The sequence below is a fragment of the Thermobia domestica genome, chromosome 5 (assembly GCF_964235325.1).
Source record: "Thermobia domestica chromosome 5, izTheDome1.hap1.1, whole genome shotgun sequence".
NCBI classification, from domain to species: domain Eukaryota; kingdom Metazoa; phylum Arthropoda; class Insecta; order Zygentoma; family Lepismatidae; genus Thermobia; species Thermobia domestica.
In genome coordinates this window covers 161,628,570-161,656,075 of record NC_137458.1, presented here as the reverse complement: position 1 = coordinate 161,656,075, position 27,506 = coordinate 161,628,570, and the positions used below count along the sequence as shown (strand labels likewise).

General features: G+C 33.4%; 1 protein-coding gene across 1 annotated transcript in view; it reads right to left on the bottom strand.

Annotated features, from left to right (window-relative positions):
• Window positions 1-27,506, bottom strand: part of LOC145686221 (uncharacterized) — a 307,734-nt gene that overhangs the window by 86,280 nt on the left and 193,948 nt on the right. Inside the window, exon 13 of the mRNA XM_081759284.1 lies at window positions 13,065-13,230. Coding sequence (XP_081615410.1) covers window positions 13,065-13,230 — 166 coding nt within the window. The remainder of the gene's footprint in view (window positions 1-13,064; window positions 13,231-27,506) is intronic.

The following is a 27,506-nucleotide window of genomic DNA, read 5'->3' as shown; positions in this document are numbered from 1 at the left end:
TTCTGGTACGATTTGCTGTAAGTAATCCATCACTTCTGACCCTTGTCAGAGAGAAGGAAAACAAATCCGTCCACCATTCCATAGAAATCGGACTTTCTCATTCTCCCTGTAAAAATTCGCCAATCCCAAGTGCTGCAGTATGTACTTCGTGTTCGTGTGACTTGTCTGGAACGCTTTGGCTTACGACTTCCCTCACTAGCCACGTCTGGTTGTGAGTTTAATTTACATATTCCTATATGTGTTTGTTTTATCCCTCCTCGCTGGTCTAGTGGCAAGAACGCAAGCCTTTGGCGTATGAAATTCAAGATTCGATCCCTGGTGGGAGAGCATTGAATGACCAAAGAGGTTCGGATTCCACTATAATCAGTAAATTCAAGTATTCTTTAGCCTACCTGGCAAAACCATGGGACATAAAACTAAATACAAACCTATTTATTTATTTATTATTTTTATTTATTATTATTATTATTATTATTATTATTATTATTATTATTATTATTATTATTATTATTATTATTATTATTATTATTATTATTATTATTATTATTTTGCAAAAGGAAGGTTTTATTATGAAGTAAAACACTACTATTCAGAAGTATAATATTGAAATTTGCAAGAAGAAAACTTATTTCTGCGTAACAAAATTTAAAAATTAATTAGTCATAGGTAATTGTTTTACAATTCTCCATGTCTTTTTAGGTACTTTTCACTACACTAATTAGCACTTTGATAAGTCGTGATGAAATGTAAACATAGTTTCGTTGCAATTCTCCATGTTCAGTAGGCATTTTTGACGTACTGTTATTAGCGCTTTTGATATTTCGAGATCAAAGGTTTGAAGGGTCTGTGCCCAACCCAACCATTTTTCCCAGGAAAATACGAAACACATATTCCATCATTTAACGTTTATAATATCTGTGCTCAATTTCATTCACTCCGGCTAACTTCTTGTCTTTCAGACCTCAAATTTCTCCAAATTTTGGGTGGAGGCTTTTACCCCTTAAAACAGTTTTCCGCATGTAATATCTACCTGCCAAATTTTATCAAAATCGGAGTGTTACACTTCGAAAATGTTACATGTCAGTACATTCATGTAGCTTGCATTTGTAGCAGAAAGTTCTTGTTTTGTGCTCCCTCTTTGCTGGAGAGAATTTCTTAGACTGTTCCTCTTCAGTATGCAGGGAAGCTTCCATTCTCCATGATTTTTTCTCAACGTTGGCGAACTGCTAGCCAGACGAAATGAAGAATTTACGGCATTTCAAACTTTTTTAATGTCTGTTTCTCGTTTGAAATTACGCTTTGATGACACAATACCATAAGTGTTGAGTCCACTTACATCAGTTATGTAAAATACTGTCATAGGCCATTTTGTTCATTGTTTTGTAATCTAACAGCGAGCCATATGATTGTTAGTGTGAACGTGTGATTTTGTTGTGTTGTAATATATGATAACTTTGAGTTTTTCCTCCGCTCTAGAAGTGACCACTTCAGGATAGTAGTGCATTGTGTTTTGCAATGGGTGATTTTACTGGGTATATATTGTCAAAAGAGACAGCGCACCCAAAAAATGAGAAATTGTTCGTCTACAGTCATATTATATGTAAGAATAAAATTATATTGCAGAGTGTGTGAAGAATCTGCAACTTCACAAATTAGGAACAGTTCATCATCAGGTATTCTAATAGCGCCGATGTTGTCATCAAAACATAAGGCAGCCCATGTAGGATCGCTTTTCTCCGGGAGTTTTGCTTTTTGCATTAGCACGTGCTTTTGCATTAGCTATAGGTGCTACGCTTCAAAATTCTAACCAATCCTCCGGATAAGAAAACTACTCAACGTCTCATTTCAATATCGGTACCTGAACAAGAAACCTCAGTTGCATTTGTATATAAGTCTGCTAATATCTTATCGTCTGTCGGGAATCAATTTCTTCATTGTTTATTGATTTATCAAAAATATTCCTCCTCTACCATCAATAGTGACACAATAAACAAAACTTTACATACAATCAGTGGCAAAGCCATGATTTCTATTCGGGGGGGGGGGTCAGTGTCCTACTCCGGAAAACTTTTTTGTTAATGTGGAGACTGAAAGCGCAAATTTAGATTTTATTCTAGTAACTTTTTAAAATTTTGGTTCTTGGGAGTTCATATCCCGGGAAGCTCCCCCTGGATACGCAACTGCATACAATGGAAAAATTAGTACAGTTTGATAGACAAAAGCAACTATTATGCTTCTGACAATGGACTTATATAAGTGAATAAATAAAGAAAAGCTGCTACTAAAATAAGCAAAATTGCAAATAATTAAATCAATCAAACTAAATAATAACACATAAAGTTGCAATATGTTATATCTGACTTCATTGGGACAGTTAGAAGATTATCAAAACGTTCACTCCGAGCCACAATCTCAATCTATTCTGAATCTATCCTCATATTTCTTCATTAAGGCTCGAGTTTAATGGACCCACTCGGTACCCAATGCTATAAATTTTAAAAACTATCACTTAACTCACGGAAATGAAAAAAAAAAACTTAAATAACATAATACAAGAACCCAACCAGGGAAATGTCATACATCTCAATACTTACTAAGCCTTAGTAATTATTAAAGAAAGTATGCGTACGAGTGCAATGGACCCACCTGGTAGTCCTAGGTAGAGGCGGCGGTTGGACGTTAAAAGTGGGGAGGCAAGACATGATCTGAATACAGTATTTGTATGTGAATGTTACTTTTCCTGGTTGCTTGTAACACTTTGTTAGACTAAAGGCTGTATAACTATTAGGAGGCTGTTATATAGACTAAAGGCTGTATAACTATTAGGAGGCTGTTATATAGACTAAAGGCTGTATAACTGTATAACTATCTTTTTCAGTTAAAATACCGTATATCTTGTTTCATATTTTGTTACGTAAATTGACAAGAGCAACACAAGATACTAACTCTTTGTACTCTTATACAACGAAGGTGTAAGAAGAGATCTGATTCCTTGCTCATGAAATTAAAAAATCATAAAATCATGCATCTTAAAATTCTGTCTGGAAAATTGTGTGATCAGATTAGGGACCTATTTAAAAACAAATTTGCAAAACAAATAAATAGAAAGGATAATATTAATCAAATAATCATAGTAATGGATAATAAGGCTTGTTCTGCAAAAGTTATATTGAAACTGGAAATTAATGAACAACTTATATTTTTAATTCCACGCATGTTATTATATGTGTTATTACTCTTAGAAAGACAGTGAATACTACAAGCATATGCTACGACATTCAAAGAAATACTTTTGCAGCTTCCCGAAACATGTTCGTTGCCATTAGATACAGTTTTCATTTTCTTGGAATACATCAAAACTCAACAATACTTAGTCCCTCCACATTCCAGTTACACAAAATGATCCTAAAACCTAGAATTATGTTGAATTTACTAAATGTAATTGTATAACAAAACTGTATATGTACACCCCTAAACTCGTATATTATACTGCAAAATTATATATTCCTTACTGAACTCCTTCGTGGCTAAGCGGTTAACGTACGCACCTTTGACGTGGGAGACCTGGGTTCAATTCCCGGAGGGAGCTCACGTGGTTCGGACTCTACGTTAATCATTAAGTTCACGTCTCATATAGCTTCGCTGCTGAACAGGATGTTAAACTGAAAAAAATCAAATCAAAATATTCCTTACTATAAGAAAGAAGAAAAGAACTGTCAATTTTTCAAGAAAAGAACTGTTTTAGGAACTGTCAATTTTTGTGCAATTAAAGAATAACTCGTGAAGTACTTCTTTTCTTGCGAAATGATATCTCAATTAGATCCAGAGCGGCTTACTAACATATCGAGCCATTGTAAGATGAAATGAAAGTACGCTCGAATTGTCTCGCTCCAACAGCTTAATTTTTGGGCCATTTTTAGTGGCATTTTTAAAACGCAAAACGCGTAAAAACCAATACGTATTCATGGAACGGCAAATATTTTATGACACTATTTGTATTCTATGAACCAATAATACATACAAAACTTTATATTTCCAAATGAAACTATATACATTAATGGGTCATTTCAAAAAGTGGAGGGGCAACTGCCCCTCTTTGCCCCCCCCTAATCGCCGCCCGTGGTCCTGGGGTTAAAAGTGTATCCTTGTATGGATATTTAGATAGAGGAAATACTAGTTCTTGCCGAATTTCTTTAACTACTTACGATATGTTCCATTATTTTTAAACTAGGGTTTAAAATGTGATTGATTGCGTTTAGGGCGGCTTATAACACTTGACACATGTTCATTAGAACGTTTTATTTTCACTTGATATAAAGAATTACCCAGCAAATTTTGGCATTTGAATTTTTTGACACCCTGTATTTACGATAGGAAATGAAGTTATGCAATGTGCATAAATAATTGCTGTTTTCCATGCAGTAGTATTTGCATTAAGGTGCGTGAAATTATTATTATTTAAAACTATATAAATCTTAAAATAACGCTGGCACATGAATTCACATCCATATATGAAAATCTCATAGGTGATATGGTAATGCTCTTAAGTCGTAATTAAATTGTACGTAATTACAGATGTACATGAAAAGTCAGAGTGTTAGAGCCGACGGTGATGAACAGAAGAGGAAGAAAACAACACATTTCTTTCAACTTGCCTAAGGGGTTTTAAAAGTGACATGACAATTGTGCAGGAAGTATAGCAGGATCTTTCAAGTGAAAAATTTTTGTTCTTTAGTCGTCAAAAGAGAGGGGATGGGATAGATGATTTGAGTACGAAACTACATTTATACATATAAACTAGTTCTCTCTTTGGTCAACCCTAGCACACTGATAAGCATCAAATATTTTCTGGGCGCTAAGTATACGATATTATATGTGGGCGCTAAATCTACGGGCGCTAAGTGCACTCCACGTTTATACCAGTGTTTCTCAACCTAATTCCTATCACAACCCCCATTCTATCACATCCTGTTGCCAGCGGTCACCTTATAATTTCTGGTTTGTAATAAGCTTCTGTGGGATCTTTAATATATCTATTGCGGAGATCTCACAATATCCATCTATTTCTATAATAATAGAATCCATTTCTTGTATATAGTGGGTACAGTAACTTCCCTGGATTAAAACCAAATTTTGGTCAGTTCATTCATATTACGAACATAGAATTGTCATACTGTTTCAAAATGGAGGCCGTTTGAAATTTTTAAAACTCCATAACTCTCTTAATTTTGGGTCATGTGATAAAGAAAATTAAGTAATTTCTAATTTTGGTTTAAAAAATTTGGACAGTCGTTAAAATAAGCTATTGAGTATTTTAATTATCAAGAGGCCGCCACTTCGAGTTACCTCATATTGTTGTCCATATCTCTTTCATTTAAATTGATTTTAAACAATTCTGCACCTATTAAAAATATTTAGTTGGCTTTTGTTCTTAATAGTATGTATGCAAATAAAAATATCCCTATCTGAACAAAATTCAAATTAATATTTAAAAATATTTTCTGGTATTATATTTTAATTATATTTATTTCTTCCGTTTATCTTCGCGATCCCTAGGGGTCGCGACCTCTAGATTGAGAAACCCTGGTCTATACAGTTCCCACTGCAACGGGTTTAAGTACCGATCATAGTTCGAATCTCACGTTAACAGTAATCTCTGTCTTTCGTAACCACGACGTTGCATAAGGACACAAAACAAAAATTATTAAAAAAAAACTATTCTCCAGGACTGGATTTAAGCCGATTCGACCGATTACTTCCAACACAGTCAATCTACTCTCGGCTTGTCAAATACTGACAAGAACACATAACAATATACGATTTTCTTGACAATCCCAGTGACTGTAGCATCTGATGAAAGGAATTTTTTTCCAAGTGGAAACTGATCGAAAGTTACTTGAGATATAATCAATTCAGCAAAAACGTTTAAACAATTTGGCAATTTTGCACATTAAATCTGAAATTGCCAGAAGTTTGAACTTAAACAAAATTCAAAAAGACTCTGCTGAGAAAGAAAGGAAAAAATAATTTTCTCATAATAAAAAGTAATAATAAAATGTTCATTTATGGTTTATGAGTGTTAAGTGATTTTTAGAAGTTCAAAAAATATAAATTATTACTAATAGTGCAGTTAAATTTTCATGTTTTTTTCTGAAAATATGAAAATAATAAATCTTCCTTTAATAATAAATCTTTATTTCTATTTAAACGTACTTTTCAGATGTGACATAGAATTTTTGTTAGTTACTTGTAGGTTTACATGTACAAGTTTTATATTAACATACAGCCTGCATGTGTTTGGTCTTTTAACTCCCATGTATTTTCAAGCGTACACTTTCATAGCTATATCTGAAAGTGTGTGTGTTTATGTGTGCAAGTTACCTTAGAACTTCGGGTTCCGGAATCTCGTTCTCAATTAGGTCCCGCACTTCCTAAGTCTCTAAAAGTTTCAATGACGTTCTGTGGGTTATAATCCTCCTGCTACAAAGTACAAACTTAAAATATTCGATAAAACATAAGGGTACTCGCTACTTCTACTTGTACAGTGTTTTTGGCATGGACGCGATAGTAACACCGAGAGATTTTTGGAACCTGCAGCTTAGGATTAGTACCGCATCCCCACTGCTATCAGCCAGTAGGGCAAAATCAGGAATTTTGTGTGATCAAACTATGCATGTAAAATATATTCGCCTTCTTATTACGTATGATGTTAAATCACTCAAAACTTACAGGGTCGGAAAATACCTCCTTTGAAAGTTTTAATTCTCTAAAAGTGTGAAATATTGCGTTTTAAAATCCTATAACTTGAAAACTACGGAATCTATCGTGAGCGGTTTAACGAATTACACAGGAATTAGTATGCACTCTTCTAAATATCCAATTTATCTGTTGACAAATAAATTATTTTCTCGAGTTTTAGCCAAGGAAGAATTCCGATACACAGACCTGTGAAAATCCTCTCCGTTAGTCTATTGGCTAGCGCATGTGCCTTTGCGGTACGTGGTTCTGGGTTGAAATCCCAGTAAGAGCCCCAAAATTAATTTTACAATCCTCCACTTTCATTAATCATCTTCTCCTCTAGCATAAAGAGCACAATCATAGGACGTTAAACTAAAGAAATTTCATTTCATTTTTTCGTTGAATGTGAACTCTTTCATAAAAAGGGAGGTGAAGAAGAAATTTTTCCTTCGTTTTTCTAAAAGGTCTATAGGATTGGATAGCTCGTCTTTCGGGATTGACTTGTAAAATCATAGTACAGTGTATCTTTCTTTTAGGATTATTATCGAAATCCAGCCTTTTGGATAAATGTGGAGTAAAAGTTTTGATAAAACATCAGCATATGGGTAATGTAAGCGTACGTATCATTACTTCAACACATAAAAAATTCACAAATTTTATTTATGAGTACAGAAATTGCCCTTGAACTCCCTCTGAATTTCTTTCAGACTTTAGGTCTCAAGTGACAAAGAATTAATTCTACTAACTGTTTTCACAAACAATATAATTTTGAAACTTGGGAGCGTAGTGTTATCTTTGTGTCTGTAATACATAATCATTTGTCGATTGACTTCAGAGGACTGAGTTTAGCCCGTAAGCAAAAGTTGCCTATAGTTCAATCGCATCAGATGTAGGTCTTGTTTAATAAATCCTGTCCCTCCCCCTCCTCTATTTGAAAAGCCCTGTATTGTTATCCACATATGAAATGCAAAGACAAACACAATCGTATTTAACCAGCTGAATTTTTATTTCAAGTCTAAATATTAAAATGTACTACATATGGTTGCAAGCGGTTGGGTGACTATTTATTATTATTATTATTATTATTATTATTATTATTATTATTATTATTATTATTATTATTATTATTATTATTATTATTATTATTAATACTGAACTTAAGTAACTAACATTGGCAGTCATCTTCTTCTTCATAAATTGATGTAAGAAACGGCCGCGTGATTTCCAGCCAATTGTTTCATCATCTGTATCTTTGAACAATGAGATAACAGTGGAAGACAAACTTCATTTTTCTCAAACTTGATGCTTTGAAAAACTTATACAAGTGGTTTTGTTATTCAAATACATATCTATTCGCTCTAATCAGTTTCAGAAGTAGCATTAATTTTATAATAACACAATGCCTGTAAGAGTTACCCTGAAAATGTGTTTTATATATTTTCTTTTTTTAAAAAAAAATATTTAATACGTAATTCATTTTTTCTGAATTTCACTGGAGTTATAAGGAACTTTCAATAGTCAGACACCCCACGTTAAACTTTAATCGCTCCCCTACCGTTCCCAATGTAACATTGGGTATATTTCTTTTAAATAAAGTTTTCAGAATATGGCAGAAATATTGGATTTTTAAAATTACCAAACCATGCTAAATAATGACACGTTAGACATCAGAGAAAGTTATATTTATGTACCATCTCAATCAGGGGCGGATCCGTCTCCCTCGGAGGAGGTTAGGAGTGTGGCGGTGAACAGTTTCTCTCTAACCGGACTTTTGCTGCACATCCGAAAATGATCTCAATGCAAAAGAATTTTGTTACTCAAGACACTGCTTAGACAATCGACAGGAGATCACATGGTCCAAATTGGTCGCAATTTCGAAGACGTCTTATATCAAACCTACACAATAGAACTTGCTTTAAAAAGTGAAGGCACAGTTGCCATCGAGGTTTTGTTAATAGAAGTAGAAATTCCTTACACTCGAATGCGAAGTTTTTAGCGTTTCTTTGTACAACACTGAGGTTAGTTTATTCGCTAGTTATTGCCAAATTAATATGAAGAGTGTATGTACTTTTTTTGTAGGTCCCTTAAAATGCTCTGGAAATAATTTACATAACTTTTGAAAGTGTGTTTGTCTTAACTTGAACATATGCATGAAGTAATTTATTACGAACAGGACAATAAAAACTGTGATAGATTAATTACAAGTAATCCGGTTAGAAACACTGTTGTTTGTATTTTAGTTACAAAACCGACCGCTCGCATTCGTTCGCTGGTCAGGTAATACACACAACGTAGTATATTTTATCTTCAAAGAAACGTTTTTGATAATAAAGTATAAGTAAAATCAAATTTTGACATTAAAATGTAACTTGATATCGTTTTTAAATGAGTATTTACTAACTTGCTCCTGTCTAAGAACAAAAGTTACAAAAAAATCTCTGTCTTAGAATTTGACATTCATTTCAAACTGAAAATATTTATGATCTTGAAATTCTAGGTCATAAGAGCGAGAAATTCTAACCAAGTTAGTCGTTAGAATGCAGAAATATATATGAGAAACAAAAATCTTATCCTTTGAGTAGCAGAGAACTGAACCCAGGTCTCTCTTTTGACAACAATTACTCTATTACTTAGGTACTTGAGGCATCTTTTTTCTTCTATTATTGCAGAAAACAAAACTTAAATAAAATAAAATTGAAAGAAAAAGCAAATAGTAAAATAAAATTTAAATTTTGATTATCTGCAAGTGTAAAACAGTGGGAAAACACATACTGGACTTGAAACAACAGGAATATTGATATACTTTTTGCCAGGTAGCTGCCTGTTTTATTCACTAACATAATCTTTTTAAATTTAAAATGTTCGTGGAAGATAGTTTACTAAATAACATGAAATGATTTTTTGCATAAAATATCCAGTTGATTGATTATATTCCGTGAGGTTGCTGAGAGATCTTAATGAAATTAATGTGTAGCAATTAGACATCAGCGAGAAAGAGTTACAACTTAATGATAAATGACTTAATCAAAGAAGGAAAAATACAAGAAAACTAATCAAGATCATTAAAATATTTACAAGATTTTTCAAAATAGAGAAATTTAATATGTGAGTTAGAGATTCTGGCTTTGCGTCCTTATGTAACATTGAAGTTATGAAGGATGAGATCTATTATTATTATTATTATTATTATTATTATTATTATTATTATTATTATTATTATTATTATTATTATTATTATTATTATTATTATTATTATTACTTATTTACTAAAAAGTTCTCATTGATCGTTTATTAACAAGTTAGCAGGCTAAATGTTGTTATGGAAGAATGTGAAGTAGAAAGAATACTGGGTGTATAACTGAGGTCTCTTAATCCTAATGACCAGTAATAACTACAACTGTGCTCTTTTGTGTTTTTCAATAGATGTTTACTAAAATAGATAGCGGGAAAAATAAGTGTCCCGCTTGTTGACTATCGATGTTAGTCACTTCACAAATTACATTTAGAGTCGTTTGTTGCAAATTGATCGCAACGTTTGAGTTGCGAGCACACAAGTCAATATTTAGCTAATCGAGTCCTAGTTTCCCGCATTTTAGGTTTGTCTTCTATTGTTGAAGTTCCACTGATATGGTCACTTCCTTGTGTTTGCAATTTCATAATTTTTCGTTAATCTAACAATTCTACGAGTTACTTTGCAGATATATCAAACTACTTTGGTGGCATTTTAAACGAATTTTTCTCTTGTATACTTCTAAAAGCTTAATTCCCATTTCATTTTTCTGGTAATTCAATTCTAGCGAAACCATAGACATATCAGAGACATGAATTTAATTCTCTTCCAGTTGAAGGATAACATTTTGGTTCTCACACATTTGTATTTTCTAACGACCGAATACGTTAGAATTCATTTTATGAGTCAATTAAGATCATAAATATTTCCAGATAAAAATGATTGTCAAACTCTATAATATGAGGAATTTTCGTAAATTTTATTCTTAAATAGAATCAAGTTAGTAAATATCTGCTTAAAAACGTTACGAAATCACATATCAAAATTTGATTTCACTTAATTATCAAATTCTTTGAAAATAAAATACGTATGTTGTGTGTAGTTACCTAAATTTTGAAAACGACACTAGCTGTTAAATGAAAGGGAAATGTGATAGTCACTTTCGATGATCATATGAAATTATTTTATAAAGTCATCTACTTGATTTTTTTTTTGTGCTTAATACCTAGTTAGTACTTAAAAGTTTATAACCACACTCCAACTTCCTCTACACACTTCTTTGCGTTGGTACTAGAGGATTCTGAAATATGAGTATTTAGATTAAGTACACACTAATTTCTCTGAAATTCCTTGAACTGCTTGTGATAGGTCTTCCCAAGACAGTACATTTTAAAATGATATTTCGCACTTTCGATTGTTTACAACTCCGAAAGGAAGCGTTTTTTCGACCGATGCTTATTAGAAAGTTTTCCTTTCATATAACATAAGGAATCACCTTTACAATTTGATGGTGCTATTTTCCAGCAGACTTTATATTTTATCATACATATGCTGGTTTTGAAGTGAATATATGCTGATATTTATTATTTTCATAGTTTTCTACTTGAACTTGTAATAACCAGTTACTTTTCAATAAGAAAGTTATTAATAATTTTGCCCACTTTTCGTGACTATAAGTGGTAAAATCGTACCTAGTTTTAGATGTGTTTAATAAGCTCTTTCGTATTTGTTCTACCGTTGAAAAAAGAACTTAAATCAAAGAGTTTCACGCTAGATGTGGAGACTTTAATCTTGAGCTCACTAACATCTTCTGAAAGAAAATACCCGTGAATATTCTTAAATTCTCATGTTGAATTAAAAGAAATCCTGAAACTTTCGTAGCACTACTAGTACATATTAATTTAGCATGTTATCAAATGAAACTTACTCGTCAAACATTATTTGTAAATCTTTCGTTTTTTTAAACTTTTTCTAGATTCTCATCATTTGTAGAATATCCAGTTACAATGTAGCTTATTTTTCGTGCTACATTGCCTTTGTTTCATTTGCATTAACGTATCTTTTAGTTTTATTAGTTTAGATTAGTACCATCTAAATAATTTTAAAGACTTGCTTCACCATTATAATATCTTATAACCTTGTATAATTTTATATTGTCATCGTACATAAGGATAGCGACATCAAGTATAAATTCTGATAAATTGTTCGTAAGATGTTAAGAATGCAAAGACCCTTCTGTGATGTACTTGTCTAAACCATTTAAGTATTCGAAAACGTTTTTACTATTTTCAACCTAAATGTTTTACCTGTCGGTAAACTGAAATCATTTGAAATCAGATCCTGTAGCAAGAAATTTTCCGTGTAAAAGGAGATTTAATGTAGAATAAGAACTTCATTTCTTGGTCTATTCTGTGAAGCCGATAGGTTGTGGTTTTGTTTTTTATACAACGTTATTGAGACTACTGAAATCATGTAATCAATAATTTATATTAAAATGAATACAGTCCTGAATAATTTATTAGAATATTTTTACTGAAAGTAGAAATTAAGATAGTAAGTTTTTTAGGTCATGTCTATCATTTGCTTTATAAACTGGTAAAAAGTATGATTCCTTTTAGTCGTTTGCAAAAAATTGAAGATTGCAGTGAAATATTATTTTAGCTAGTATTATTATGTTACACCATGCACGTTTAAATTCATATAACTAGCATAGTGTCAAGTTCTGAAGCACTTCGAAGTTTCAATTTTTCTTTGCATTAATTATATAACATTCTTTTATTTATCGTGTATTTATCAAACTTCTAAAATACCTACCATCATTGGATTGATTGCTATATTTACAAAACTATCTTAACTATATCTCTAAAATGAATTTCAAATCTATTTATAAAACCGTCTGCTGCCATACGTGTGTCATGAACAAAATGAATATCCATAAATTATAGTAATAATTAAATTAATAATATCATTAAAGAAGAAATAATAGTTGTAATATATTAATATTACCTTTCTCAAAAATATAATTTAGATTATATTTTCTTTTTTTAAACATCTGATTTGCAAATGAATCAACTATGAAGTAATAAATGATACTTTTTGTTTACTGAAATTGCTTAACTTGTTTCCTGGTTTACTCTAGGACTTACTTCACGAAAGCTAAAATTTACACACTTGAAGACATTTCTCAAAATTTTTTCACTAATATGAATTAATACGGTCTTTGCACTAATCTAAGCTTTAGGTAACACCAAGGAAGTGTTATATTAATGTGATTTTCTTCAAGTGAGTAAGTAACGTTACTTAGTTCCACATTTACCAAAAAAGTCTCGAAGTCCAACAGGAGTTAATAGTCTTCTGGACCAGTCATCTATGCACAATCTATCTTTATTGCAATAGTTGTAGAAAACTAGTAAAAGTAAATCCATTGCAGTGAAATAAACATAGTCGACAGAATTAAATTCAATAAAGGCTTCGTTTATAACCTGTAATTAAAAATTATAAATATTCAAAACTATTCCTTCAAATTTAATTCTATTTTAAGAGAGGATAAATAAACACTTCAGGAATAAAAAAATATCCACACAAATTTGACCACAGAAAACACAAGGGGCATTTCGAGTAGTAAGGGCGAATTCATTAAGGGCTTACTTTAATTGATAGAGCGTATGTAATACCTAATTCAAGATAGAAACAGGGGCGCATATCATAACATAACGAAAACAGCTTTCAGTAACAAAATATATTTATTTAAATTCAGAAGGTACGAAACACAGCACCAATTTTCGTTATGATGCAAGAACGTTATTCGTGCAATAACGTTATTGAACCGTAACTAATTGTAGGAACGAATATACTTAGGTTATTTCTAGACACGCTTGTGGGCAGAAAATCAAGAACAGGCACCCACACAATGAGATTCTTCTGGGGGTATGAACAGAGAGCATTAAAAAAGAAGATGATATTAGTATTAGTATTTGGTTCCTGTTTAGCGAAATTGTTAATATGAGAAACTTTGGTGTGCATGATTCCTGGTTCTATTCTTGATGCGAGCACTAAAATTTTCCAGTATTGACCCAGCATCTCGAGGCAATTAGGGAGCTAGCTGAATTAAGAAGTAGCGAACTTCAATCAAGAAACCCTTGAAAACCATGCGTTGGCCATACATAACCTAGATGAACAAGAACCATCTGGCTGGCCATAGCCTTTTATACCTTGTAACGCCAGGAAGGTTAATTTAGTACTTCTTAGCAAATTTTATCAGTATTTCAATACTGTGTAAGTAAAGAAAACTGAAAAGAGAGCGACTACTTTCTTATCTGTCTCTCCTGATTCGCTTCAGCTCTGTACACGGAAATAAAATACTAATCTTTATATCTCAAAGGCCCATGAAATATTCCGGACAACAATTGTGGTCCACATTGCAACCCGTGACTTCATATAATCTTTGGTGTATGTATGTGCAAGCCTGCTTCTTCGTTATGGCAATTATTAGTGCTCTCCGTGATGAGTTTCTAACAATTCTACTGATTACTTTTACACTAATTTGGAAAGTTTGTTATTACTATAATGTAACGTAGTTTAGAATTGTTTTCCTCTCGTATCTATATTATTATATAAAGGATTAAAAGTGACATTTATCAACATAAAGGTCATACAACTGTAGCTACAAACATAAAATGTGAACAGGGAACTTCTTTACTCATGTAAACAAGAAATAAGAAAGGATTTTTTAAAAAATACGATAGGCTAAACGGGATTCATTTTTTCAAGAACAAAGTATATCACGTTAGGGAAATGGAATTCGGCATATGAATTCATTAACAATGATTGAATATGTGATTTAAAATTTTTTTCCGAAAATTATACTCTTAAATGTGTAAAAGGAAGCAAATTCTATAAGGTAGGTGCAGGTAAATACGCCATGTTAAGGGTGTTTGATTTTTTATGGCCTTAATTTTCATGAAACACAAAGAGCAAGACATGTGCGTTGCAGAGTAGCCTTTTCCGCGTGTAGAAGAAAATGCGGCCATGATGCTACTCACTTCTATTTTGTACTCAACGTAAAAGAAAAAGTGTTATAAAGTGCTTATTTACCAACACGTGCAGATAATTATGCCAAGTTTAGGATACTACTAGAAACCTGTAATAAATCTTGCAACTGCTTCCATCATCTATATTATACGAACTCAAATATTATTACACAACATGACTGAAGCAAAAAATAGAATAACCAAAGTGCAAGATGAAGGTAGAAAGATAAAATGTAAAAACTATAATCTCCAAAGTTGAAATGAAGTTCCAAACTGAAAAGTTTTAGTCCATAAGAAGATAAACAAACAGTGTCACTGTACTGTGACTAAGAAAAAAACGACATCTATATTACATGGAACATATGGGACAAATGAAAACATCTTTGTCTTCTGCAGTCAGTCCTGTACTCTGCACAAGGCCTGGCGTATCTCGCTGCACTATGCTTGGTATTGATTTAGTAGCCATGGAATCACAAATACTGAAATTACACTTACAAAACAATGTGCTCCTAGACGGACAGGAAATAAGGCGCATATTGCTGTAAACAATCGGCAATTTTCTGAGTTAGTTTGGTACTAATAACGGATTCTTATCTCTTGAAATAATAACGTCCTTGCACGGAACCTTCCCGAAGCAAACAACACTGCATGGGATGGTAGTCTCAGCGCTGTCTCCCAGAGTATTCGTCAAATTTGACTTGTTCAAGACCGTGGCACATATTGGAGGCGGAATTTAGGGGATTTCATCGGAAACGTTCCAGCACTGAACACTTGGCGTATTTAGCTGCACTGGCGTATATGCCTGCAGTTACTTTATTACACATTTCGACTCTTTTATTATGAAATTACCTAATGTGATGATTTACTTAAATTAGAAGTGTTAAATTCAGTTTCTAAACTCTTAATTAGAAATAAGGAGAATACACGTTTCGATATTTCCGCTTCTAATGAGGGAAAATTCTATATCTATACAATGCAAATTTCCGATTCTTCGTACAGACACACACACACGTACACAAAAATCATGTGGGTTGTCACTACAGTTGCAGGTATGAAGTCCGGTATATAAACTTGTAATTTAAATTAGTTGAAAATGTGTGTAATCCTTTTTTTTTTTTTTAAATAATCGGCTAGTAAACGAGACAATTTCTAGTATTGAAATTTTCGATTCTTTATTCAGAAAATGCGTAATGTGCGGACTCACTTAAATTGAAGGCTTAAATTCGACATAGGCCTATAAGCGTCATAACCAAAACAGTGTACATGTGTTTCAGTGTTTTCAAAAATCTTGCTTCTAAAAGAGAAAAAGAGTAATTTTTATAATTTTCAAATTTATGGATTTATATTCATTAAACATAGTTCTTTCTACGCTAAGAACGAGAACTTATATATCTTTTTGTTTTATTATAAACATTCTTTATTCACTACATTAAGTATTTTCTTAATAAACACTAAACAGACAAACTCCATTTAGGAGTTGGTGTGCGGAATCCTATTTGCCGCCCGCGGATACACTCCTAAGAAGAAGTTAGCCGCCAAATGTTACTTTCAGTGGAGTAACTAATGACCCGCAACGTGCGGAGATTGATGGCAAAATTAGGCCCCATTCAAGCTTCGAAGAGTAACTTTATATTAAAATCAACCTTTTTTTAAGCATCACTTCACATTTTTACTTCAATATTGTTCTGTAGTTGGTCTAATATTTTCAGGTTAGTGTTTAAAGTCACTTAGTTTAAATTTACTTCTAACATTCTGTATATAATAACTGGAATACTTTTAACATATTATCAGAGTTGAACGAGGGAAAAATAAAAAATGAGACATACCGAAAGATGACTGGGGGAAAATGAGTAATTTTGCAATTGAAGGTGAAAAGTTAAAGGGACTGAGCAAATTGGACTCACTTGATTCACTTTTTCACTTGATTCTTTAGTACTTGACGAAAAAAATACGATTGTACAAAAATTTTTGAAATTTGACCGGGAAAACATGTGAAAAATAAAAAGGAAGGGATCCAAACTGGGCCCCACTTTTTCCAGTTGATTCTTCTAGTACTCGACGAGACGATACGACTGTGTCATTTTTTTTTTTAACTTAACAGAAGGAACATGAGTAATTTTGTAGTTGAATGTGAAAAGCTCAAGGGAGAGAGTAAACTGGGCTCCACCTTTTTAACTTGATTATTGTAGTAGTCGACAAATTGAGTTTGTACCATATTTATATTTATGTCTGGATCACATCTTTCCATACAGTTCTCCCAATTTTCGGGTGCAGTACATTTTGTCTCCTCTTGAGTAGAACAAATAAATTTGTAAGTTGATAACATTCAGTTGATACTTTTGGAGGGTTGAGAATGCTATATTAGCAAGCAGAGACGCAAAGACTGAAATCCGAAAAGGGAAGGAAATATTAGTTTGGAACATGTTTTTAATGGAGGCAAGAAAAATGGGGCATAGTGGCTCAGTGGTAATGCGCTCATTTTTGGTTTGTGGAATCCCTGGTTCGATTCCCGGCCAAACAAGTTTGTGGTGTAGAACAACGTGTCCGATAACATCGTCGTATATGGTAGATTTTCTTGAGTACTCCTGTTTCCTCCCACATTCTCATCCACTTGCCTTCCTCACAGTCTCCCTTAGGCTAAAGGCATAATCGTGGGATATTAAACTGAAAGATTAATTTCATTTCATTTAATACAGGTGAGCTTTACCTTTTAGCTGGTTACTATAAGTGTAACCATTTCCGTTTGTAGGGGCCAGACATAGGTTCCGTTGGAAGTTTCGCGTATAGAGAATTTGGCTTCTGGAATGTGGGATGTTAAAGAAGAAGATTTGGCTTTGTCACATAATCATCGTCATGTGAGTTTTTTCAATACGGCCGCCAATCACGGCGCCCGCTAGTAACTTTAGTAAAATTGCAAACCTTGATTTTCACACTTCTTGTGCAGCTCCGAATTAGCGTAGCGCAATGAATTATACACCGTTGGAAAGCTAAAGGAATGTATGTTCCAAAATGATAACGTTTATATGCATCAACTCCATTATGATCAAGAGGTAGACCAAAACATTCGATTTTTTACATTATTCTGAAAAAAAAATAAGAATAATCTAAGCTGGCAACACTGTTATTTACTATACAGCGGTTAAACAACACTAATAAATACGATAAACATCTATGTACATTATATGCAGGAATTGGATAGATTTTTTAAAAACACAAAGGTGCAAAGAATGGGATATCCAATTATAGCACGACATAAGCTGTCCCAAAAATATGAACTTAAATACCGGTAGGAGACCATTTTTACTTCCCGCCTCCCCTTGATGGAGTGCACAGATGGATGTGATGTATAACAACAATAACTTGATTCCTTCGAAAACAATTCCACACCTAAATTATCCGTGGTCTATCAACAACTGGTTTAGAATGTTCCAAACGTATGTGCGTTTTTCTTTGGGCATCAGAAGGTTAAATCTACTTCCTCAAAAAGGTTAAGCACTTTCTAAAACGGATAAATTTTGAAAAGATATTATAAAAATAAAAATAATGTTTAAATATAATGCCGATAATTTTACTAGAATAGTGGACACGAAAAGAAATTGACAAAGAAAATAAACTGTTTCGTATAAAAATTATCAAATCTTTGGTTTATATCAGTGAATTTAAGAAAGATTTTATACTCCAAAAGAAGTGATAAAAATAATCACCAATACTTCATATTATACTACTTGCAGAACGCTATTCAAAGGCCACTTCCTTCATTGTATATATACGAAACATTACTTTTGATTTGCAAAAAACAAAAACTGCACAAAAAGAACTCAGATGAATATGGATATAATAGGAGAACGAAGTCACATCTCCAAGTTCCTCTTCATAATACCACTTTGTTTTCGAAAACAATTGAAGATTTTGCGACAAAAACCCGTCAAGTCCATAAAGTGAAAGTGTAAAGGAGATAGCTTCACAAGGGTTTCTCTTCATCCGATTTTCTTCAAACTTGGCACATATAGTATACTAGACCAAAAATAAATCAACACGTATTTTTTCTTTCTTTCGGAAAAAATAAGTTAGTAGTCCAGTGCATTTAGGCAGTTTTTAAGCAAAGCCTGGACAAAAATAATAACAAACCACTTGGGTTAGGTTCAGTATGCTTTCCAGAATATATCCTGAAAATTTTCACCTTCTCCCACCTTGGAAAAATCCGCCATCTTGGATTCAATATGGCGACCAGGCCGAAACATCGACTTACATTTAAATGACAATAAAATTATCTACTCACAGAAGTAAGATAGGAACTTCGTTCTTGTGTCAGTTTCAAGATAATAATATAGACTAACGAATGCAAATTTGATCATTCTATGTATTGCATCAATATTGAAAATTGGCGGACATTACGTTAAAAATATAATTATTGTCATTTTACAATAATGTTTTATTGGCATATAACTCAGAAACTAACCGAGATATTAAAACATTCCTTGAAATAAACGTGATAGAGCATAATCGTAGCTTTCAAACGATGCAACTTATGTCGGTCTATCTTAAAAAGTAAGGGAGCTAGTCAAATTTTTGTGACACTGGGCGTGCAATTTTCGGCACATTATTCTCAGGTGCCTGCCATGATGGTTTCGTGTGCACTCACATGTCTCATCTATTTGACTTGTGATATTTGCTTAATGTTCTTAGTGCATAAAACATATTTAGTCAGATAACTTAAATATGTCAGTAAGTCTGCCATTTTGGATTCAATATGGCGTCCAGATGAAGAGGCTAATGTAACACTTAGACAGCAATATCTTGTTACAGAAGTAAGCTGGAAACTTCGTTCTTTTCGTCAATTTCTAGATGATAGTTATTTTCTTCTTAACTATCGTTGCCATATTAAAATATGGCCGTTATTGTTCCGAAACGTCATTTTTTCTGATTTCTAAATGCTGTATCAATGGCAATTCTTTCTGCTGCAAAAGACAGTGAAAAGCTAAATGAAAGAATAGTTTTCGTAACCTTTGATCAGCCAATTTGCCACAAAACCTTTGAAATTCTGTTATCGGATGCTCCTGGAAGACCTTTGTCTCCAGTTGAAGCCTGTCTGAGAGAATTTCACCTCTTAATGTCTTTTTGGGTTCAATCAGTATGATTATGGGAGGAAATGGCTTAGAAGACCTTCGAAATACAGTGTATGCAAGTAACAGTATAGTTAAAATGATGAGATGTCGCCAATACTCAAGAGTGTTACGTGCACATTTTCTCACACAGCAAGCTATGGCTGAACAAAATTTTCACTTATTAACTGAAGATGTTATCAAGCATCAGTTGGATGCTATATTTATGTGTTGTTGTGGATGTATAATTGCTTCCAACTTATGTCATTGAAAACACAAATACTCAGACAGCTCTTACTTTGTTCTATCAAAACGTAGATCAACTGACAACTCACAGTCGAACTTCAAAATTATAGGTCGAATATTACCATCTTGTAGAAACTGTGCGACATGCTGGTGATTGGAGTCTTTACTTGCATTACATTCAAATGATGTCGCGCTTTTTTCATGGCATTTGGACCATCCAAAGATAACACATATTTATTTGCAGCGCACAGTGGCTCTAGAACACAAAAAGTCTCGTATTGAATACATTAAATTTGTAAGGAGTTCCTATTTTACTATAAGAAGCCGTGATATGTTATAGATATGGTGTTCCTAAAAAGAAGTCTCAATGGGCACAGCCACAAATCAATGGCCCATCATTTGGCTACTACAGGGTCATTTGTTTGAAAACAGCCAAAGATAACGACGTTCTGAAGTTCGGTAAAAATGACTGAAACAGTGATATGTTGTAGACGTGATCCTGAGAAAAAGTTCCAATAGGCACAACCACCAATCACTGATCGTCTGGCCACTACAGGGTCGCTTTTTTGGAAACAGAAGGTAACGCTATTTTGGATTTAGGTGAAATTGCTTGAAACCGTGATATGTTGTAGATACTATGACCCTGACAAGTAAACCTTACGTTTGGGTGAATCGAGTTGCTGACTGAGACACATATGAGAAAGTAGTACTAAATGTGGTTAGTATTTCAGTGAAGTTGTAGGTGCGAAGCTCCAGGGGTTTAGGAGATACAGCTACCAGAACATCACATGGATGTACAGAATAGTCTTCATACAGTTGTAGGTAAAAGCTCTGTAAGACCTCTTGTAACGACAAAAGGTGAATAACAAATATATGGGTATATATTAGGACTAGGGGGAAGTCATATAGTAAGGGTATACCTGACGGCGGCCATCTTGAAATCCGCCATTTTGAATTATGGTTAAGTTTTTAAAATAGGAATAGGGTCATGTGATGCATGATTTAAGGCGCAAATTTAATCAGAAGAACAATGGTCACGTTAATTTTGAGTTACGCATAATTGGTAAAAAGTTACAGGGAAATTAAATATTGTTGCAGCATATGTATTAGTCCTTTACCCCACCTTGTAAATTTTGTTTTAATGATAATAATTAAATAAAAAGCAGTTGGATAAATATTAGGTCTATGGTAAGAGTTGTCTTGATGGCGGTTATGTTCAAATCCGCCATTTTGAAGCAGACAAAAGTTTTAAACAAAACTCATAACATTGACACCTTATTAATAGCAAATTTTACCATAACTCCCGGTATAACCATTTTTGCTTTATCAAGAACCAGCATTTGTTATCGCATAAACAAGTTGCTAATTTAAGGAAAAATGACCAAAGAGGAATTGATTCATAATTGAACTTGGGTCTTTTTTCCAGAAATGTCATCAATTAATAGAATCCATATGTAGTTCAGAAAAGAGTGCACGACTTGCACAAATGCTCTGCTCACAGTGAGCACACATGACAAAGGCAATCGAGTTACACTTGACACATCTGTCGTTAACAATTCCGTCAAAGCAGTAGTCGTAAGGAGCGATCCATTTAATTTTGTGCTGGTTAATGATAAAGCAAAAATGGTTATACCGTTGGAGTTATGGTAAAATTTGCTATTAATAAGCTATTACTGTTATGCGTTTTGTTTAAAAATTTTGTCTGCTTCAAAAAGTCGGATTTGAACATGGCCGCCATCAAGGCAACTCTTACCATAGACCTAATATTTATCCAACTGCTTTTTATTTAATTATTATCATTAAAACAAAATTTACAAGGTGGGGTAAAGGACTAATACATATGCTGCAACAATATTTAATTTCCCTGTAACTTTTTACCAATTGTGCGTAACTCAAAATTAACGTGGCCATTATTCTTCTGATTAAATTTGCGCCTTAAATCATGTATCACATGACCCTATTCCTATTTTAAAAACTTAACCTTAATTCAAAATGGCGGATTTCAAGATGGCCGCCGCCAGGTATACCCTTACTATATGACTTCCCCCTAGTCCTAATATATACCCATATATTTGTTATTCACCTTTTGTCGTTACAAGAGGTCTTACAGAGCTTTTACCTCCAACTGTATGAAGACTATTCTGTATTTCCATGTGATGTTCTGGTAGCTGTATCTCCTAAACCCCTGGAGCTTCGCACCTACAACTTCACTGAAATACTAACCACATTTAGTACTACTTTCTCATATGTGTCTCAGTCAGCAACTCGATTCACCCAAACGTAAGGTTTACTTGTGAGGAAAAGTCTTAATGGGCACAACTACCACTCACTGACCGTTTGGCCACTACGAGGCCACATTTTGAAATAAATCGAAGATAGTGTTGTTCTGGATTCTGGTGAAAATGACTGAAAATGGGAGAAACTGAAACACACACAATCAAAAATTGAAACCAATGTATGCCTATTACACAGAGATTCAAAAATGAGGCAGAGAGAGTAAACAGGCGAGAAGAAGGAAACGAGAAAGGAAAACAGATAAAAATGTGGAATTTAAAGGTAGTAAAAAAACAACCTAACATTATAAAGTTCCGTTTCCAGAAATCCAACAGTAATGTAGAAATTTGTTTTTACATACTTTCTCAGAATTATTCGAATATATAGAGGATGTTTTAAACCTTCATTAAGTAACTTTCATAAAGGATAGCATACTCAATTTCCAGCAGAACTGTAGATCTCCTAGACACATCTAGAATAATGTCAAAAGTTTAACACACATGCTTGGTTTCTGCGTGGTTCGATTACAAATACGGTGGACGTACTGATTCAAAATACATTCTAATAAACCCAGTAGGTAGCGTTGGTCATATCCTCTACTTCAGACTACTAATGCAAAATGAACAAGAAAAAAAAACGAAAAGAAAAAGAAAGAAAGAAATAGAAAAATGAATAAGTGCTATTTTACTGCTAAATTTCTATCAGATATATCCTATATTAAAAGTCCAAACTGTATCATAATGAAAAGTTACAAATGTTCGAAAGGAAAAGATTATGTTCCTCATGTTTAAATTTCAACGTGAATAAAACACATTAAACTATAGGATAAGAACAAATTTTGTGTTAAACTAGTATAAATAAAATTTTGTTTTCAAATTACCAAAGAGGTTACCATTTTCTAGTTTTTTCCGAAGATTTATCTGTTCCGAACATCCAGCATCAATTTCCTCTCTTGCGGATATAAGATAATTTGCACAGATAGAATGAACAGGCTAGAGCTCAAACGGATCATCGTGTTAGTCGAATGATGTTGGTTAGGTTATAGACCACCACTGGGTCAAGGATTCAAACCCTAGTGACCCGGTAATTCGACTGAGACTCGGTAAGCCAGAGGATGAAAAAGAGATTTTACTTATTCCCTTGCGTTTAAACAGTATTTCTGTCAGAGATTACCATTACTGGAGATGTTATCCCCAGACCACGGAAAACACGACGCCGAAGTTCCCTGTTAATTAAATTTTCCAGACTAGGTATATCGGATTCTTGCTCCGTTTTAACTTTGGAACTCCCACACGCAAATGAAGTGTGTGTGTGTGTGTGTGTGTGTGTGTGTGTGAGAGAGAGAGAGAGAGAGACAGACAGACAGAAGGGGAGAAGAGAAAGTTGCAAAGACAGGATAGGGAAACGTCAAGAAAGAGAGAGAGGGGGGACGAATATAAATATGAAACATACGTATCATTGCAGTGTACGATGTAGAATGCACACACTGTTTATTGGAATTATCGCCAGTGATGCCTTGTAAGTTCTCCAATAGAAGATAAAACTCTGTAGCCATTATTTTATGTGAAAAATCATACTACCTGATGGGGGAATCAAACCCAGATTTTCCATTTGGAAATCTAGCACTTTACCACTACACCACCGGTTGCTCTACCGGAACTGTGTTTTACAAATTATGTAATGTTTCTTTCTGAGAATGATAACACGAAAAGTGTATACTGCAGATCAATGATATGTTTGGAATGTCCTGGTAATTCCCTTGCCCAACCAACATTCGAAAATCGTCTCTATTATGATACAGGTGTTTGCTTCTACATTCTTACGTATTGCTAGTCTAGTATGATAAGTCGATTCTTCACAATCACTTTGTAAAAGAATCAACTTTGGTGTGAACAGCATTTGAACCTATGTTAGATAGCTGTATTAATCATATTACGTTACCCCAATACTATCATGACATCTTAAATTCCGAGCCAAATATTACTTATTTCAGCCCTGATCTTTGGAAGGAACCGGATTCTTCCTGTAAGGTTATTTACACCAAAATGCCCAACGAAGTTCATTTATTCGACGGGCTAGAAATTAGTGCCCAGTAATAAAGGAAAAACATACAATCCAGGAAAAATTACAGAAATGAAACATATTTTGCACTAATTTCGCCGTGTACGTTCAAAAGTACGTGGATAATAATAATAATAATAAACGTTCACATTCACAGTATAGTTGTCCATTATTATTATTATTATTATTATTATTATTATTATTATTATTATTATTATTATTATTATTATTATTATTATTATTATTATTATTATTATTATTAATTACCCTCTTCGCTGGGTTAAATTGAGAAAAAATAATAATAAGTTCCGTTAATCAGTCTCTTTTTACTATTACTAAAGCGCTCTTTGATATCGGTCATTTTCCATGAGTTTTATATATCCCCTCCCCATCCTATTATTTTTATGCGATCATTTTTATGTCTCCCCCTCCTCCAAGTTTCGGGACTGAATTTGGATTTAAACAGCATCAGATGTGTCATTGTTAATCTCAGTGACTTCAAAAAACTATAAATTCGACACTAATACCGGTCATTTTTCGTTCTTTCATAAATTTCGTTCCCCCTCCCTTAAGTTACACAATCAAAGTGATATGACAGAAATCATCTCAGGTTCGCACTTCATCTAGGTTGAAAATTTGATCGAGATTGGTTTGGTGGCTTAAGAGTCGTTAAGTTATATATATATATATATATATATATATATATATATATATATATATATATATATATCCCTCTTCCATTCCCGTCCCCAAGTTCTCCCGTGAAAGTGAAATGATAAAAATCATCTCAGGCCCGAGCCTCATCTATGTTAAAAATTTGATCGGTTTGGTTCAAGAGTTATCAAGTTTCATTTATTTTTCTTAACTTCTTTCTCCCCTCACAGCTAAGTTATATTGTGAAAGTAAATAGATAAATACCATCTTAGGCCCGAACCTAATCTATATTGAAAATTTGATCGAGATCGGTCGGGTGGTTCAAGAGTGATGAAGTCACAAAGGCAGTCACTTTCAATTTCATTTTTTTTTTTTACATATGTATCTTTCTCTCCGGCCGCTACGTTGCACTGTCAAACTGAAATGATAAAAGTCGTCCCAGATCCAAACCTTATCTATGTTGAATGTTTGATCGAAATCGGTCTGGTGCTTCAAGAATTATTACGTTTTATTCACTTTCATATATCTCCCCTCCTTCCCCTAAGTTCTGTCTTTAAAATGAAATGATAAAAAGCTTCCCAGGCCCGAATCTTATCAATGTTGAAAATTTGATCGAGATCGGTCGCGTGGTTCAAGAGATTAGTAGCCACAAACATAGATACTTTCAATTTTATAATATAGGTTCTTCTTCTTCTTCTTCTTCTTCTTATTATTATTATTATTATTATTATTATTATTATTATTATTATTATTATTATTATTTTATTACTATTCACGTAATTTTAAACCTGCATGCTGAAATTACTGCATATGTTTTTTATTTCTGTGATTTTTCCTGGATTGTATGTTATTACCTTTATAACTGGGCACTAATATCTCTCTAGCCCGTCGAATAAATTAATTTTGTTATACACTTTGGTGTAAATAATCTTACAAGAAGAAGTCGATTCGTTCCAAAGATCAGGGCTGGCTTGTAAGTACTATCCGGCTTGTAAGTAGCGTAAGTAATGTCTGGGATGAATTTACAGGTGATATGGTAGTATATTAGTAAGGTAATAAACTTATGAATAATACAGCTATCTAACATAGGTCTAAATCCTATTCACGTCAAAGTTATTTTTTTTACAAAGTGATTGTGAAGAATCGACTTATCATACTGGACTAGCAATACGTAAGAATGTAGAAGCAAACACCTGTATCATGATAGAGACAATTTACGAATGTTGGTTGGGCAAGGGAATTACCAGGACATTCCAAACATATCATTGATCTGCAGTATACACTTTTCGTGTTATCATTCTCAGAAAGAAACATTACATAATTTGTAAAACACAGTTCCGGTAAAGCAATCGGTGGTGTAGTGGTAAAGTACTAGATTTCCAAATGGAAAATCTGGGTTTGATTCCCCCATCAGGTAGTATGATTTTTTCGCATAAAATAATGGCAGCAAACAGAGATTTATCTTCTATTGGAGAACTTACAAGGCATCACTGGCGATAATTCCAATAAACAGTGTGTGCATTCTACATCGTACACTGCAATGATACTATGTTTCATATTTATATTCGTCCCCCTCTCTCTCTTTCTTGACGTTTCCCTATCCTGTCTTTGCATCTTTCACTTCTCCCCTCCTCTCTTTCTTTCTGTCTTTCTTTCTCACACACACTTCATGTGCATGTGCGTGTTCCAAAGTTAAAACGGAGCAAGGATCCGATATACCTAGTCTGGAAAATCTAATTAACTGGGAACTTCGGCGTCGTGTTTTCCGTGGTCTGGGCATAACATCTCCAGTAATGGTCATCACTGACAGAAATACTGTTTAAACGCAAGGGAATAAGTAACATTTCTTTTTCATCCTCTGGGTTACCGAGTCTCAGTCGAATTACCGGGTCACTAGGGTTTGAATCCTTGACCCAGTGGTAGTCTATAACCTAACCAACATCATCCGACTGACACGATGATCCGTTTGAGCTCTAGCCTGTTCATTCTATCTGTGCAAATTATCTTATATCCGCAAGAGAGGAATTCGATGCTGGATGTTCGGAACAGATAAATCTTCGGAAAAAACTAGAAAATGGTAATCTCTTTGGTAATTTGAAAAAAAAATATTTATACTAGTTTAACACAAAATTTGTTCTTATCCTATAGTTTAATGTGTTTTATTCACGTTGAAATTTGAAACATGAGGAACATAAACTTTTCCTTTCGAACATTTGTAACTTTTCATTATGATACAGTTTGGACTTTTAATATAGGGTATATCTGATAGAAATTTAGCAATAAAATAGCACTTATTCAATTTTCTATTTCTTTCTTTCTTTTTCTTTTCATTTTTTTTTTGTTCACTTTGCATTAGTAGTCTGAAATGGAGGATATGACCAAAGTTAGCTA